This window comes from Delphinapterus leucas, chromosome 20, assembly GCF_059928025.1.
Source record: "Delphinapterus leucas isolate spDelLeu-1000000601 "Yukka" chromosome 20, BTC_Dleu_Yukka2, whole genome shotgun sequence".
Taxonomy (NCBI): Eukaryota; Metazoa; Chordata; class Mammalia; order Artiodactyla; family Monodontidae; genus Delphinapterus; species Delphinapterus leucas.
This window is the reverse complement of record NC_143148.1, coordinates 11,277,529-11,295,118: the sequence shown is the minus strand read 5'-3', so window position 1 is coordinate 11,295,118 and position 17,590 is coordinate 11,277,529. Positions and strand designations below refer to the sequence as shown.

Genomic DNA, 17,590 nt, shown 5'->3' with positions numbered 1-17,590 from the left:
CTAAATCCAGTGACTGGTATCCTTATAAGGACAGAGAGATTTGGAGACACACAGCCATATTCACAGGAAAGAAGTTCACGTGACAACAGAGGCAAGGACTGGAGTGATGCAGCCACAAGCCAAGGACTGCCGAGCATTGTCGGCAACCCTCAGAAGCTAGGAAGAGGCCTGGAAGGATTCTTCCCCAGAGACTTTAGAAGGAGCATGGCTCTGCCAACACCTTGATTTTTTTTGTTTCTAGTATCCAGAAGTCGAGAGAATAATAAGTTTCTGTTGTTTGAAGCCACTGCATTTGTAATTTATCATGGCAGCCCTAGGAAATGAAAACAGCTGGGTTTCTCAGGTCTCCTGCACATTACATCTGCTGGGGTTGCCATGTCCAGGGTAGCTCCTTCACTCACTTAGCTGGTGCGTGGGCTGAGATGGCTGGAACATCTGGGGCTCTGTCTTCATGTGGCATCCATGCACGAGTAGCTTGGGTGTCCTCAGAGCATGGCAGTCTCAGTGCAGGAGGACTCTGACCCAGCAACCAGCTTCCCCAGGGTTGGACGGTTTCTGAAACCCCCGGCCCAGAGCATGGCATGGCGTCACTTCCACCACATTCTCTTGGCCAAAGCGGTCACAGAGCCAGTCATGCTCAAGGGGTGGTGATGTTGACCCCATCCCTTTAGGCAACCACAGAGACAGTTGCTGATATGTGATTTGAGGAGATCCAAAAAAGAAATCCTGTCCCTCAGGGTGGGAGGGAAAACTGGGAGTTTGGGATTGACATACACACACTACTATATTTTAAAAAGATGGGCTTCCCTGGTGGCGCAGTGGTTGAGAGTCCGCCTGCTGATGCAGGGGACACGGGTTCGTGACCCGGTCCGGGAAGATCCCACATGCCGTGGAGCAGCTGGGCCCGTGAGCCATGGCCACTGAGCCTGCGCGTCCGGAGCCTGTGCTCCGCAACGGGAGAGGCCACAACAGTGAGAGGCTCGCGTACTGAAGAAAAAAAAAAAAAAAGGAAAAGAAAAGAAACCCTGTCCTTCACCTGCCCCCTGTCCTTCACCTGCCCCCAAATACCACAGAAAATGCCCTTTTTCTTCATCAGCCGTAGGGCCCCAGGGGAACGTAATTTTGTGTCTGTGGGCTTGCCTCAGCAAACCATGGAAAACATGAATTCTGCCATGGTACTCAGTCCCACTGAAATGGTAGTTCTGTCTTTTTCTCAGTTTGTCTGAGGGTATCCTAGGAAATATAGCCCAGCCTTTATCTCCTGCCCCCAGGGCAGCAGGGGAATGAGGTCCAGTCTCTACTCCTCACTGCAGGGCATCCAGGGGTCATCTCCTAGTCATCTCCTATCTCAGAGCCCCCTAGGAAATGCAGACATGTCTCCTTAGAACAACAAAGTAGTCTGGACCTTTGGATGTGGGAGAAGAGACTGGAGGTTAGTGCTTGGGTGAGTGAGTTGGAAGGTTGCATTTGGAGCCCAGAAATAGATGTGGAAGTGGCTTAGGGTGGAACGCTGCATGGGACAGCTCCCAAGGCTGGGACCTCGAGTGCTTGGGCCCTACAATATGACCCCTAATTCCAGGAGCCTGAGGAAAGGTGTCCCCCAATCGTCCTCTCTGGAGAAGGGCAGATCTGGCTTTGTTCATTGATACAAAAATCTTTATTTAAGTACAAAATATTAAATAAAACAAATATTAATTAATAATAATAGCGGCAACAATATTAATATCACAAGAGCTCTCGCCTGCTGGCCCGTAGCCTTCCTCTAGTTTTTCTCCTCTGATTCTCACAGTTCTCTGAGATAGGTGTTTCAGCAGCTGGGAAAACTAAGGCCCAGAGAGGGGAGCACACTGGTCTGAGGTCACACAGCAAGTCAGTAGGGCTGGGAGCTAAGGGAAGGGCAAAGGGGTCCCCTGGATCCAGCCAGGGCAGTGGGATTTTGGGGTTCAGGTGCAGAGGAAAGTATCTCCCCACAGTCTGGCAGTCATAAGCAGGGTGACAAAGAGGCTGAGGTGGGCAGGGCCAGGCAGGGGGGCACCCCCCGTGTGGGGCTGGGTAACCAGGGCTGGATGGTTACAGCCATTTCCAGTACAGCAAGAGACATTGAGATGGGTGAGGCTGAAAGCTTCAGCCACAGGGAGGCCTTGGCACCAGGAGGGGGTTGCACAGCCTCTTATGGTGTAGCTTGGGTTCCCCAGTCCTGAGGAGAGAGAAGACCATGTGAGACTCCCAGCTCTCGGGCCTGGGACTGGAATTCTCACTGGGTACCAGTGAGAATACTGGTACCCAGTGAGAATTACCCAGGTAGAATACTACCTCGTGGTGGGTACCCCCAGAGAAAGCAGCAGGTCTAAGTGTGGTCCTGGGACCCCTGGGGTTCCTTCCCTCAGACCCTTCCAGGGGATCTGTGAAGTCAAGCTTATTCTTGTAATAATGCTAAAACCTCACTTGCCTTTTCATGCTCTCACAAATGTGTTGTGCTCTCACAAGGGGTTTCCTAGAAACCCTAGGACATGTGATCTTGCAACAGACTGAACGCAGAAGCAGATATGAGGGTCCAGCTGTCTTCTATTAAGCCAGATATTAAAAAGATTGCAAAATGGTAGAACAATGCCAGTCTTCTCGTTCAATTTTTTCATTTTGGACAATGTCTCCTTTTTTTCTTTCATAAAAATATGTCCACATGTCGTGAGTTTTCAATTGTTCTTTTAAAATGAACAAATACTATAGATATGACTGACGTAAGCAATAATTTTTCAGAGCGAGAAGGAATTTTGAAAGCCCAAAGTTTGAGAACCTCTGGAATAAAGAAACCTGCCCAGAACTTCACAGGATAGGATCCTGGGAGGCCCACCGGAAGTCCCACCCACGGAAGTCCCACCCCAAAGAAATCCACATTTCTGTGGCCCAAGTATACATTTCCTAATGAACAAGTCCTAATTTCTTACTGCATTTTGCACCCTCCTGAAGGAAGTCCCACCTTCTCCAACAGGATGATCCACCTCAATTAAGTCCAGCTTCATGGGAAGTTACTTCTTGCAGAACCCCCCATCCCCCCCATAAGTATCCTCTCCCAGCCTCCTAATGGCTCACCATTAGTGCCAGTGGCTTCCAGACATTGATTCATGGGGCCTCGGCAGTCAGTGAGGGAAGTCTCTTTAGAGGAACATCCATGGGTGCTGTTCCCCTCACAGCTGTAACACTGGAAGCCGTTCAGTGGCAGGTTTTGAAGCTCCAGGACTTGGAAGAAGACCAAGTGACACAGACACCAAAGAAATTAGCATGAGCGGTTCACAGCATTACATCCCCAGGACTCCCAACCCTCAGCCCTAGATGTCGTGGAGCCCTCTTGTGGTCAGGAATTGGAACAGCACCCTCTTTTGGGGGGGTTCTCTAGGGCCTGCGAGAGAAATTCCAACCCTCAGCTCCCCACGAGCCCCCACCTGCCTAGACACAGGGTAAGACGAAACAGCCCTTGCCTTCAGAGAACTTACGATTTAGAGCTACACTGTCCCATATGGTAGCCACTAGCCACATGTGGTTGTTTACATTGACATTGAAATTAATATTAAATAATAAAAAATTATTGCTTATGTCAGTCATATCTATGGATATTTACTGCATTGGAAATGAAAACCAAGAGACTTTAAAAAATGTATTAGTGGGCTTCCCTGGTGGTGCAGTGGTTGAGAGTCTGCCTGCCGATGCAGGGGACACGGGTTCGTGCCCCGGTCCGGGAAGATTCCACATGCTGCAGAGCAGCTGGGCCCGTGAGCCATGGCCACTGAGCCTGCGCATCCGGAGCCTGTGCTCCGCAACGGGAGAGGCCACAACAGTGAGAGGCCCGCGTACCGCAAAAAGAAAAAAAAAAAAAGTATTAGTTCATTTTAAAAGAAAAATTGAAAACTCAGGACATGTGGACATATTTTTAAAAAAGAAAAAGAAAAAGGAGATATTTTCCAAGTATCAGGTGCTCAAAAGCCATATATAGTAGAGGCTACCATATCCGACAGCACAGATACAGAACATTTCCATCACCATGGAAAGTCCTATTGGACAGCAGTGATTTATAGAGACAGAATAACACAAAGGATCTAGATTATATTGAAGGGCAGAGTTAGGGAAATTTTCTCTGAGGACAATGTTTTAAAGCTGAGACCTAACGAATCAGAAGTAGCCAGCCAGGTGAACTCCTGGGGGAGAGGTGTTCCTGGTGGAGGGTACTGCATGTGCAAAGGCCATGAGACAGACACATGCTGGATTAGAGAGGGCATAGTAGAGTCTTTGCATTTCATTCTAAAAGCAAGGGGAAGGCGTTGAAGTGATTGAGGAAGAGTGACATGATTTGATTTACATTAAGCTGTTGGTGGGAATGTAAACTGATACAGCCACTATGGAAAACAGTATGCAGGTTCCTTAAACTAAAAATAGAACTACCATGTGACCCAGCAATCCCACTACTGGGCACATACCCTGAGAAAACCATAATTCAAAAAGAGACATGCACCACAATGTTCACTGCAGCACTATTTACAATAGCCAGGACGTGGAACCAACCTAAATGTCCATTGACAGATGAATGGATAAAGAAGATGTGGCACATATATACAATGGAATATTACTCGGCCATAAAAAGAAATGAAACTGAGTTATTTGTAGTGATGTAGATGGACCTAGAGTCTGTCATACAGAGTGAAGTAAGTCAGAAAGAGAAAAACAAATACCGTATGCTAACGCCTATATACGGAATCCAAAAAGAAGAAACAAGAAAAACAAATAACATATACTAACGCATATATACGGAATCCAAAAAAGAAAAAAATGCCCCGCAACTAGGTTCATCAATCAACTGAATAAAGAGGTAGACATAGAGAATGGACTTGATGCCATGGGGTGGGAGGGTGAAGCTGGGGCGAAGTGAGAGTAGCATGGATGTATATACACTACCGAATGTAAAATAGTTGCCTGGTGGGAAGCAGCAGCATAGCAGAGGGAGATTGGCTCGGTGCTTTGCGATGACCTAGAGGGGTGGGATAGGGAGGATGGGAGGGAGGCTCAAGAGGGACGGGATATGGGGACATATGTATGCATATGGCTGATTCCCTTTGTTGTGCAACAGAAACTAACACGGTATTGTGAAGCAATTATACTCCAATGAAGATCTATTAAAAAAAAATCACTCTTGCTGCTGTGTTGAACATTGGCTGTAGGGTAGCAGGAGGACCAGCAAGGTCATTGCAACAATCTAGGTGAGCAGCCGTGGTGGCTTGCACCAGGATGGTGAGCAGTGGAAGGATTCAAGAGGATATAGAAGCATAAAGCACAGGTCTTGGTGAAGCTTTGCTAGTTTCATTGAATTCCCACAAAATCCTTCTTTGAGAAAGGGCTTGATAGGTCCACTTTTCAGAGAAGGAAACAGAGAGGAGGGTTTCCCTTCAAGCAAGCAGCAGTCAGCCTGAGTGCACCTCCCCACCCCAATCCCAGGCCTCACGCCGGGTCCCCTGCCCCTTACCTGGGCCCCCATTGCATTTGGTGGTGTTGCAGCACCGCAGGAAGTGGAAGGTGTGGTTGTTGTGGAAGCCAGTGGGGCCTGGGCAGCCAGGAAGGTTGCCACAGCCTCGGGAGTGGCGCTCATCCCCTGGACTCTCTGTGGGGGCAGAGGAGGAGGTCAGATTGTTGATGAGGGGCTGAGATTGGATTTGCCCATGGTAGCAGTCCTCTGTCCATCCTCTGCTTCATCCTTCATTATAGGACCCTCATTTTATTGGGAGAAACCATATATCTAGCCAAAAGACACAATTTCCAGCCTCCATAGGTAGAGTCAAGTGGCTAAGTTCTGGTCAACGTGATCTAAGTAGAAAGATTTTATGGGACTTCTAGAAAGGAGAACCTCAAGTGGCTAAGTTCTGGTCAACGTGATCTAAGTAGAAAGATTTTATGGGACTTCTAGAAAGGAGAACCTTTACAGAAGGAGGGGTGCCCCCCTTTTGCCCCTTCTTTTCCCCCCTCCTTCTTCCTGGAACTTGGACATGAGGTCTGGAGCTCAGGCAGCCATCTTGGACTATGAGGCAATCTTGAGAATGGAAGCAATACGTAAGATATGAGAAGACATTTGGGTTCCTGGTGACTGTGGAACTGTCCTAGTGGCCCTGGGCTTCCCATCACTGGACTTTCTGTGTGAGTACTAACTTTCTACCTTGCTTAAATCCCGGTTATTTGGGGGTTGTTGTTAAGTGCAGCCTTGGGGAGGAGCAAAGCAGGGAGGGGGAGTTGCTGGCAGGTTGGGGCTCACCTTCCAGGCTCTGGTGGGTTACCACATCCAGGCACTGTTCTCCAGGGTTGCGGCATTGCAGGGTCTTGTCCCAGCCCCTCTCACAGCTCAGATCTGATGACGCACAGGAAGCACATTCGAGGTAACGGCTTCGGGGAAAGGTAGAAACCTGGCCTGTTTAGGGAGGATTAGGAGGGTGAGACTCCATGGGGAGAGTCCTAGAGACCCAGCTTCCTTGAGGACTCACTTCAGCATCAATTCTTCCTTATCCCACCCTTCAGCCAATCATCAAGTGCTGTCCATCCCACCGCCTGAATCTTTCTAGAATCCATCCCCTCCTTTCCAGCTCCATGACCAGGTCAGACCTCCTTCAATACCAGCTTCCTCTCTGGCCTCCTGGTTTCCATTCTTGCCCTTCCCACCCCAGTGCATCCCACATAGCCCTAGAAGTATGTTCCTAATACGCAAATCTGACCCTGCCTCTCCTCTGCTCAACACTCTTCCATGGGTCCCCAGTGCCTTCAGAATAAAATCCAAGAAACTCAGCGTGGCTTTCAAGTTCCATCAAAGACTGGGTCCTGGTCACCTTTCCTGCCTCATCTCCCTCCACCAGCCACTCAGACTCTACACCGGTTTTCCTCAGTCCCTGAGTATACATGCTGACTCCTGCCCAGCCTTTGCATCTGCTGTGGTCTTTGCCTAGAACCCTTTCCCTGCTCCCTATTTTCCCTATCTCCTACTCATTCTTCAGAGGCCATCTTCTCCAATTTTGCCTCCTCCAAGAAGCCCTCCTTGACCTCCCAGGCTGGATTAGGTGCCTCTCGGGGCTCCCCAATCTCAGCCCTGCCCACTCTGGGTCATCCCCGTCTGGTGACACTCTGGGTCATCCCCGTCTGGTGACAAGTCTGTTTCCCTCACTGTTTGTTTGTTTGTTTGTTTTTGGTCATGCCACATGGCTTCTGAGATCTTAGTACCCCCACCAGGGATGGAACCGTGCCCCCTGCAGGGAAGCACGGAGTCCTAACCACTGGACTGCCAGGGAATTCCCTGTTTTGTTTTTTTCTTCACTCTTTTTGTTTGTTTGCTTGTTTGTTTCCTTCTATGGATTCAGTCCCAGGAGGGTAGGGCCAAGGCTGTCTTGGTCATTACTATGTCCCAACACAACCCAGCACAAGGCTGGGGCCAGAGAAGATATTCAATAAATATTTGTTAAATGAATGAATGAATGAACAATTACTTAAAACCCTTCTATTGTTCCCTGTGGTAGCCAGCTTCCAAGATGACCCCCAGTGAGCCCTGCTTCCTGGTATTTGTCCCTTGTGTAGTCCCTTCCCATAAGGAATAGAGCTGACCTGTGGAACCAGTAGGATACTGTGGAAATGATTGTGTGTGACTTCTGTGTTAGATCACACAAGACGTTGAGATTTCTTCCTGGTTCTCTCTTGGATCACTTGCTCTGGGGGAAGCCAGCTGCCATGTTGTAAGGACACTCAAGCAGCCCCACCGTGAGGTCTACATGGTGAGGAACTGAGACTTTTGCCAAAGCCATGGGAGCTGATCATCCATGTGAATGAAGCTACCTTGGGCGCCTTCAGATGACTGCAACCCACTGTCATCTTGACTACGACATGATGAAAGATGCAGAACCGCCTAGCTAAGCCACTCCCAGAATCATGACCTTCAAAAACTTTGTGAAATAATACATGCTTACTTTTGTTTTAAGCTTTGGGGCAATCTGTAATGCAGCAATAGATACCTAATACACTACCCAATCATGTCAGAGGTCAAAGCCTCATTTGATTGATCTGTGATAAACTTGCCTCTCACACGCACCTTCCAGTCCAGGCCAAGTGGATGAGTTACTTTTCCCTGGAAACACCAGAGTCATCCCTCTGCCTAGGCCTTGGCTCACACCATTCCCAAGCCTGGCATGCCCTTCCCTTCGTGACCCCAGATATCCCAGTTTGAGTTTGGGCCAAGTCTTAGAGAAATTAGAGGGCTGTCTCAGCCAAGGCTCTCAACTGGCAGGCCAGCAGCTGTAATTAGGTGAATCACTTACCTCCAAAGCCAGATCTTCCCCACCCTCTCCCCAAAGAAAAATAACTAAAAGGCTGACAGCCCACATCTTCTAATATGAACTACCATGAAAATGAAAACACGAGCTGCCATCACTGTCAAAATAGCTCATACCACGCATGGGTCTCCTTTGTGAGCTCTTCTTCTTATGTCACTCTTCTAAATGGGGGTGATCCTCAGGCTCTGTCTTAGGCCCTTTTTTCATTTCTCATGGTACACACTCTCTCCCATGGGATGTTATCCATTGACACAGTTTTATCTCCACCTATCTGCTGGGAACTCAGAAATCTCTCTCCAGGTAAGACTTCTCTCCCAGCTCCATACCTGTATACCCAAGGGCCTCCTGGAGGCCCTTCAAACACCTGAATCTCTACCTGCCCCCAACAAGACTCTCCATCTTCTCCAAACTGCTCCTTCTCCTGAATTCCACATCTCTGAGATGGCTCATCTGGTCCCCCAGGGTAGAATCCTGGCAGACTCCTTGATCCTCCATATCTAGGCACCCATCTGATACTTCTACTGCCCTGTCTTCTGGTTCTGTAATCCTTTTGCTCTACTGTTTCTGATATCCAGTAAGTACATCTATTGAGTTCTCAATTTTAGTTCCTGTTCTTTTTTTGGTTTTTTTAGATCCTGTTCTTTATTTCTGTTGGAATCATTTTAAAAATGGTTTCCAGATTTCTGCTAAAAAGTAAACTTTCCTCTATTCTCTTGAATATATTGATCATAGCTCTTGTAAAGTTCCTCTGTCTAGTAACTCCAATATCTGATTCATGGGCTTCCCTGGTGGCGCAGTGGTTGAGGGTCCGCCTGCCGATGCAGGGGACACGGGTTCGTGCCCCGGTCTAGAAAGATCCCACATGCCGCGGAGCGGCCGGGCCCGTGAGCCATGGCCGCTGAGCCTGCGCATCCGGAGCCTGTGCTCCGCAACGGGAGAGGCCACAATAGTGAAAGGCCCGCGTACCGCAAAAAAAAAAAAAAAAAAAATCTGATTCATGACAAGTCTGTTTCTATTGTGGGATTTTTCTCTTGGTTTCCGGTCAGTTGGTCCTTTCTGTTTTCTTCAGGGTACCTTGTACGTTTTGACTAGCTGCCAGACACAGACGACTATTTGTAAAGGCTCTAAATGATGTTATCTTCTGCCAGAGAGGATTAGGTTTTCTTTCTGTCTAAGATCCGACGTATGCATTTTTAGGGCTAGTCTATTTCAGTTTTGCCCTTACTCCTAGGATGTGGTCCCAGGGGAAAGCCTGAGACCTCTCTTTCCAGCGTGGCAACTTCCGTCCCCCAGCGTCATATGCCTGCTGGAATTCCTGCTCAGTTCTGTAGCTTCCCAGATACTATTTTCTGTAGAGTTCCTTGGAGTCTCACCCTATGCATGTACGGCTTGCCAATGACTTGAAGGAAATTTGCAGATTTGGGGACTCCCTTTTCTGTAGTTCCATGCATTCCAGGATTTTACTTCTCATTTTCCAGACACTCTGGCAACCCCAGACTCCAACCTCTGCCTTGTCAGTCTAGCGACGATCTCTTTCTATTTGCGTTCTAGTTCCCTTCCAGAGCAGTGAATTGGCAAGTGCATTCAAGGAAAAAGCCAGCTTGTCTGTGGAATTCGACTTCTGTGCTCCCCTTATTTCGAAGATTGGAGCACCTCAACTTCCTCTCTTCATTTGCTTGCTCTTGAGTGACTTTAATAATTGTTTATAATTTGTCCAGCTTTTATAACTGTCATTGGCAGGGGGGTTGGTCTGATACAGGTGACTCCACATGACCAGAACTGCATAACCACCCCTACATCTAATCCATTATCACACTCTGCTCATCTACCTGCTAAATAGCTCGTAAATCCATCCACTTCTCCCCATTTGCACAGCAGACAGACACTCTCTTCTTCTTCTTTTTTTTTTGGCTGCACCACGTGGCATGTGGGATCTTAGTTCCCCCACCAGGGAATGAACCTGCGTCCCCTGCAGTGGAAGCACGGAGTCTAACCACTGGACCGCCAGGGAAATCCCTACACTCTCTTCTTTATCTGGACAACCTCACGCACCTCCAAGTTGGTCTCCCCTCATCTACCTTCCCTCCATCCTTCCTTCCCTCCTATCTCTCTTCCACTCTGAGGTCAGAATAACGTGTCAAAAAATACAAATCTGAGGGCTTCCCTGGTGGTGCAGTGGTTGAGAGTCCGCCTGCCGATGCAGGGGACATGGGTTCGTGCCCCGGTCCGGGAAGATCCCACATGCCGCGGAGCGGCTGCGCCCGTGAGCCATGGCCGCTGAGCCTGCGCGTCCGGAGCCTGTGCTCCGCAACGGGAGAGGCCGCGGCGGTGAGAGGCCCGCGTACCGCAAAAAAAAAAAAAAAAAGAAAAAATCTGATAGTGATGCTCTGTGCTTGAAATCCTTTCATGACCTCCCAGTGTTTCCCACATGAAGTCTATATGCCCCACCATAGCCTAGAAGGCCCTGTATAATGTGACCTTGCCAATTTCAGCAGTTCCTCTTGCCCCATCTCGCCCTTCTTCCAGCCATGCTACTTTCACCCTCCTCTGGGCCTTTATATCTGTTGCTCCCTCTGTCTGGAAAAGCCTTTCTACTGTCTTTTTAACAGTCTGACTCCTATTCATCCCTCAAGATCCAGCTTAGCTGTTGCTTCCTGTATAGGAAACCTTCCCTGACCTGAGTCAAGTATCTCTTGATTCTTAGTTCTCTCAGCCCTGATCACTCTGGCCTCTGTTTCCCCTGTCTCAGCCCTGACAATTCTGGACTGTGCTTCCCTGTTACAGCTCTGACCTCTCTGGTCTCTGTTTCCCCTATCATGGTCCTGACTCCTTTGCATGTGCTTCCGCATCCCAGCTGCGACTAATCAGGGCAGTCACCGTCAGGTGATGGGTCCGTCCGCCTCCCCCCAGCCCCGCCCACATACACATACACGCTAGACTATGAGCCCCATAGGGGCAGGGCCCAAGGCTATCTTGGTCACTCCTGTGTCCCCAGTATCACAGAAGAACAGGATGTGGTTTAACCAACTATTCTAGTCATCACAAACAGGGTAAAATGGTGTTAGATATGGGGCTGATAGGGACTTCCCTGGCAGTCTAGTGGTTAAGAGTGAGTACTTCCAATGCAGGTGGCATGGGTTCGATCCCTGGTCAGGGAACTAAGATCCTACATGCTGCGTGGCACGGCCAAAAAGATAAAAGGGGGGAAGCTGATATAGATATATTAGTTATTAAATTACTGAATTGACAGCTGCTGCCCAAGAGGACCCCTGACCGCTCCCAACCCTCTCTGTACTTTATTTTTTTGGCCACGCTGCACAGCTTGTGGGATCTCAGTTCCCCGACCAGGGATTGAACCTGGGTCATGGCAGTAAAAGCCCGGAATCCTAACCACTAGGCCACCAGGGAACTCCCTGCAAACCTGTCTTTAGAACTCTCATGTCCTCAAGATCCACTAAAGGGGTAACACCAGGCCCAGCAAGTGGCCTCCAGTTCTGACTGGTCAATATTATTCTGTGGCACTGACCAATATGGTTAAATATTTTGACTATTATCTCTGATTACGAGTATTATTTAGACTCAATTACAAGTGCTTTCCCTTCAGCACATCTAACAGAGAGAGGAAGCCGGCATCCTCTCTTGTCCTCTCTTTTAATTTCCTTGAAAATAAACCTCTGATTCAGTCCCCACCAACAGATGAAAGTTCGAGGTCAGGATAAATGAAAATCTAGTGGAATCAGGATGGATGAAGAACAAGGGAAAAAACCCAGTGCAGAGGCAGGTGCTCTGCTTCCTGACGTCATTGTGACTAGACTGGCCTGAACCCATTTCCTTCCTCACCAGGGCCAGAAAGAGGAATCTGCCTGACTGCGCATCATGGGTCCATTCGCTCCCCAACCTTCCTCTGCTGTGAGAACTTGTGGAATTTGAGCCTTTCTAAGTCTTTTTCTTATGCTGACCAGAGCCTAAAGGCATGAAACTCAACAAAAAGCCTTATGGAAGTTTCTTCACATTCTTATTTGTTGCCCAACTTAAGAATCATCGATTCTAGGGAACTTTCCAAGCCCACGGCAGCCTGTCTGATTCCCTCCTATTCTGACTTCCTTTAAGAACTCTGAGTCTTTGGTATCTCTGGTCTTTGTACCCCTTGCTGAGCATCTATTGCTTGAATCATCTCCTGTCCCATGAAAACAGTTACATGGCGAAAACATCAGTGAGATACCTCACCTACCTCTCAAGTGTGTGTGTGTGTGTGTGTGTGTGTGTGTGTGTGAGGCTTCTTAAAGGCAGGTGTTGCATCTTATAAATAACAACCACACACACACACATACACACACCCCCACAAACACATATGAGATGGGATAGGATTAGGGATGGGATGCATTTGTAGATGGGAGTGGGATTGGGGACAGTTGAGATGAGATGGGGTTGATTAGGGGATAGGGTGAGAGATGTCTTTGGAAGGAGGATGGGTTTGAGTTGGAGCGTGTTGAGGATAAAAGGAAGTTGGGGACGGGATTGGAGGTGAGGTTGAGTTGGGGTTGGAGCCAGGCTGGGGACGTGTTTAGGATAAGGAAAGGTTTGGGCCGGGGCAAGGCATGGAGCTGGGGTTGGGGTGGCCTAGGATGAGGGATAGGACCGGGATGATGATGGAGGTTGAGCTGGGGATGGTTTGGGGTTGGGGATGGTGAGGGCTGCCCTACTCACCAGGACTGGGCTGGTTGCACAAGTCTGACCCACACACGGCCTCTGTCAGGGTGATGATCTGCGTGCCAGTCCGATAGCTCATGGTCCTGTTGGTCTTTTCTGGGTGGGTACAGCCTCTCTCCACCACCTCCAGCTCATCACCTTCTATAAGGAATGTCTCATTGTCACCCCAGAGGCTCCCCTGGGCCCAACCAGCCTGTGACACTCCTGGTCATAAGGTCACCTGCTCCCAGGGCTGATCCCTGCCAGGCCTCTCCTCTTGCTTGAGTCCAACTCTCTCTTTTCTAGAGTTATGCACCCTCCCCCCAACCCCCTACACTGGAAGCCTACTTTCTTTTAGTGATAACACTATCCCTGGGACCTTCTGGATCCATCTACCCGCTCCCTCCTAGCTTGGTGATCTTAGCAGGGAGATGCCTCTGATAGGAATCTTTAAAGGAAAATGCTTCGAGCTTACCAAAAATATAAGAGAATGATATAATAAATACTGTGCTTTCATCACCAAACTTTATAAAATATTAGCATTTTGCTATATTTGTTTCAGTTATTTTTTAAAAAAGAAACCAAGTTTAAAAGACAGTTAAAGCCTCCTGGTTACCTCCCTCCCTCAAATCACAAATCTTCCCTTATGCTCTGTCCAGAGGCAACCACAGGTGTAGGTAATTCTAACAACTCTGTATGCAGCGTATTTATTATTGTTTATTTGTATATCATTTATTTCTTTTGTTAGATACTATTTCTATTAAAAGGTGTCAAACTCTGCAACATGCTTTTTTGTTTTTCTTTCAACCTTACATTTTTGACATGTATCCAGGTTAATACCTGCAGCCCTAGCTCCTTCATTTAAGCTGCTGTGGGGTATAATGCGTGATTATACTGTAACGTTTTTCCTCTGCTGACAACTGACTTCAGTCTTTCCAGTTTTCCATATCACAAACGTTCGGGCTAAGAACATTCTTTGACATGTGTCTCTGGGCAAGTGTGGCCAAGGTTCTCTGGGGTCTCTACATTCCTAGAAGTCCAACTACTTGTTGTAGGGTATGTTCATCTTTAACCAGATATTGCCTATTGCCACGTGGCTCTGTTTGGTGGATGCACCAATTTACCCCCTAACAGCAAAGCCCGCATCTCCACAGCCTCATCAACCTCAGTATTGTCAGATTTTTCTTTTCTTTTTTTGCCGCACCAAGTGGTATGCCGGATCTTAGTTCCCCAACCAGGGATCGAACCCGTGCCCGCTGCACTGGGAGCACAGAGTCTTAACTACTGGACTTCCAGGGAAGTCCCTGTCAGAGTTTTAAATGCTTGTCCATCTGGGGGATTGTAACCGGTCTCCGTGTCTTTTTCATGCGTATTTCCCCGATGGCTCGTGAAATAAGGTTTCTTTGTCACTCCCGTTCCCTGCTCCAGCTTACCTTCCCATACGCGCAGGACCGTGGTCCTGCAGAGGTCCTGGCCGGGGGCACACTCTTCCACCCTGCAACTCCCGGTAGTCTTACACAGCATGCACTGCAGGCCCCAGGAGACTGGGGGCAGAGGGGGGAGAGGAGAGGTGTTATCGCTCTGCGCCAGGATCCCGCTCTCGCCCCCTTAAGCCCCAACACCTGGACCAAGTCTCCAGGCCAGGTGCACTCAGGTTCGGACTCCACTTTTGCCCGCCCCTGGGTTCCAAGGCTGGTTTCCAGCCCGCTATACCATCCTTAGGCCAGCGTTCTATCTCCACCCTCTACCCTAAAGTTCTTTCTCCGTCCACAGGTCCTTCCCAAGTCCAGCCCTCGCTCGCTTTCCCTTTAATTCTGTCTGAGCGCCGGGCCCATCCTGAAACTCCAACCCCCCTCCTCTCCGCGGGTGTGGACGTTCTAGCCCGGCTCCCAATTAGGTCCTTTCCTCCACCCCGCCCGCCTCGGCCTACTCCGCCTCGCGAGCTCTCCTAGGGGTGTTCTAGCCTCACCAACTCCAGCTAGTCTTTTATGTTCTACCCCCGTTCCCGATGCCCTCCACTAATGCCCACTGGCTCTCCTCCCCTCCGTAGCCTCTCCCCAGCGTTCTCTCTCTCCACCCAACAGTCCACACCGAACTTCTAACTCCGCGCATCAGCCGTGCGGAGATTCTAACCCCACTACTACTGTGGCCTCCCCAGAAGTTCTCCCCGCTCCCACGAGCTGCTCCGGAACTGTTAGCCCCTCCCACTTCCCCTCCCCGGAGTTCTGACCCCGCCCACTAGCTCCGCCCCAAGGCCTATCCCTGCCCATCACGTCTCCCTTGCGGTCCCTTCCCCGCTCCAAATTCGGAGTCCCCTTCCGAGTCGTTACTCATTCTAGGCCTCCCGCGGTCCGGAAAGCTTTCCCGGTTATTCATTACCGAACCATCTCCCAACCCCTACCCCCAACCCGGCCCTGCCGCGCCCTGACAGCAGTTCCTTCTCAACTTCCTTTCGTTTTCCAACCCTTTTTAGGTTTTCCAGAGAAAGGAGATGAGAAGTCTCGTCGGCTAGAGGATAGTGAAAGGGAAGGCACCTCGAAGGACGAGCCTTGTGTCCCCGGCCCCCGGCTCCGCGACGCTGAGCCTGACTTTCTTTAGACCTTTTGTTAAATGAGATGCTGTCCTCCCTGTCTTGCAAATGTGTCTGTGTGTGCGTGTGTGTGTGTGTGTGTGTGTGTGTGTGTAGGGGGGAGGGGGGATCTGATAGAGGGGAGAGGGCTGTAGGAGCCCCCTGCGGGTCAGAATCCCACTTACAAGGACTTGCTGTGTGACCTCGGACCAGTTACTTAACCTCTCTGTGCCTCAGTTTCTCTGTAAAACGAGGTTAAAATAGTTCCGCCCGTCCAGTTGGCAGTTGCAAGGAAGGAGCTTAGAAGAGTGCCCGGACTAAAGAGCGTACTCACTACATGGCGGCTGTTGTTAAGCGCCTTCGCTCTACGAATATTTCCTGAGCGTCTACTGTGTGCCTGGTACCGTGCCGTGTGAGGCTGCAGACAGCAGGAGAATTATTATTTGAATGTGGGTGGAGGGGCTGGGGACTGAGCCCTCCTCCAAGTCATCAGACTCTGAGCTCTCTTCCCTTCCCCTCCCCCCTCCCTTCCCTCCGGTCTGACCCGGTCCCCAGCGCAGAGATTCGGGCACCCAGCCCCTACCTGGAATGCAGGTCTGAGCCAACAGTAGCAGCACCGACAGCGGGCGGCCCATGTCCGCCGGCGGCTCCTCTCCGCGGTCTCCCTGCACCTCTCAGTCTGGCCCCCGGGAGGAGACAGTTTTGTGGCCCTGGGGGCTCCTCCCAGAGGTTTGCGAAAGAGCGAGTCAGCTCCAGATGCGTGGGTCATCCACCCCCACCCACCTTCCTCACAAACTTCCTTTACCAGGACGCGCCAGCGAGGGGTAGGGGGGCTGGCTCTGCTCTGACTCACGCTGGCCTTGGTCACAGCTCTCCCCAGACTGCCTGGGTGCAAATTCCACTTCTCTCTCTTCCTGCCATGGGACCTTGGGCAAGGGCCCTCACCCCTCGGATTAAAACTTGTCACGAGGGGAAATATGTGCTGATTATTAGATAATATAGGTCTTTCTTTAGTTTTGTTAGGAAGGATAATGGTATTGTGGTTATATGGGAAAATGTCTTTATCATTTAGAGTTGCATGCTGAAATATTTGGGGATGAAATAATACAATGTCTCCATTTACCTTAAAACACTTCAGCCAAAAAGTAGATATTGCTGTTATGACCATGGTTTTGTGGTTATGTGGAAAACTTTTTCTTATATTTTACAGAGATGCTCAATGAAATATTTAGAGGTTGAATGTCATCGGTGTCTGCATTTACCTTGAAATATTTTAGGAAAGAAGAAAGGCAAAATAGCAAAATAGCTGTATCAATTATATCGAGGTAATTTATATGCCATTCTGTCTCCTCTGTGTTTGTAAAGGTTCATAATAAGTTTTTTAAAAGGAAAATAAAGTGCCAAAGGTAATATAGTCTCTCCCTCCCAGTCAGAACAATTTAATGCAGTTGAATTAAATGCCTGAAACAGTCACTGGCCCACATGGAGGGCTCAACAATCTCTGTCAACATTTACTGAGGACCTACTTTGTGCCAGGCACTGGTCCAGAAGCTGGGGACACAGCAGGAAAGTCCCTGCCCTTGTGACAATAGGGCATAAATATATGTTATCTAATCTATTGCTGTCAGGCTGTGATAAGTAAAGTGCAGAAAAACAAACCAGATTGAAGGAGGTGCAAGGGTACAAGTGAGGCAAGGTTGGTTTTAGGCCAGGTAATCCAGGAGGGCTTTCCTGAGGAGGTGATATTTGAAGAGCAGCTGAAGGTAGTGAGGGAAGAAGTCCAGGCAGATGGTCCAGGAAGAATTCCAGGGAGAGGAAACTGCCAGTACAAAGACCCTGAGGTGGGAGCAGACCTGATGAGATCTAGGAACAGCAGAGAGGCCAGTGTGTCTGGAACAGTAGTAGGCTATGAGTAAGCAGGAGCTACCTCTACCACTGCAATAATGATTATACTATTGTTATTCTTACTAATGCATCAAAATCTTAAGGT

The 17,590-nt window shown here is 49.2% G+C and overlaps 1 protein-coding gene across 3 annotated transcripts; it reads right to left on the bottom strand.

Annotated features, from left to right (window-relative positions):
- Nucleotides 1–586: 586 nt before the first annotated feature.
- PLAUR (plasminogen activator, urokinase receptor) lies at nucleotides 587–16,289 on the bottom strand. 3 transcript variants are annotated; one of them, XM_022585479.3, is made up of 7 exons: nucleotides 16,184–16,287; nucleotides 14,465–14,575; nucleotides 13,050–13,193; nucleotides 6,290–6,442; nucleotides 5,510–5,644; nucleotides 3,091–3,237; nucleotides 590–2,197 (listed from the first exon to the last, which is right to left on the bottom strand). In XM_022585479.3, exons 1-7 carry the CDS (start codon nucleotides 16,233–16,235, stop codon nucleotides 1,944–1,946), a joined length of 996 nt encoding a protein of 331 aa, XP_022441187.2. In that variant the 5' UTR covers nucleotides 16,236–16,287; the 3' UTR covers nucleotides 590–1,943. The 3 variants fall into 3 exon arrangements, with proteins under 3 accessions (XP_022441189.2, XP_089758885.1, XP_022441187.2); XM_022585481.3 differs by lacking the exon at nucleotides 13,050–13,193 and having other exon boundaries at nucleotides 587–2,197; nucleotides 16,184–16,289; XM_089902759.1 differs by lacking the exon at nucleotides 3,091–3,237 and having other exon boundaries at nucleotides 587–2,197; nucleotides 16,184–16,288.
- Between the last annotated feature and the right edge of the window lie 1,301 nt (nucleotides 16,290–17,590).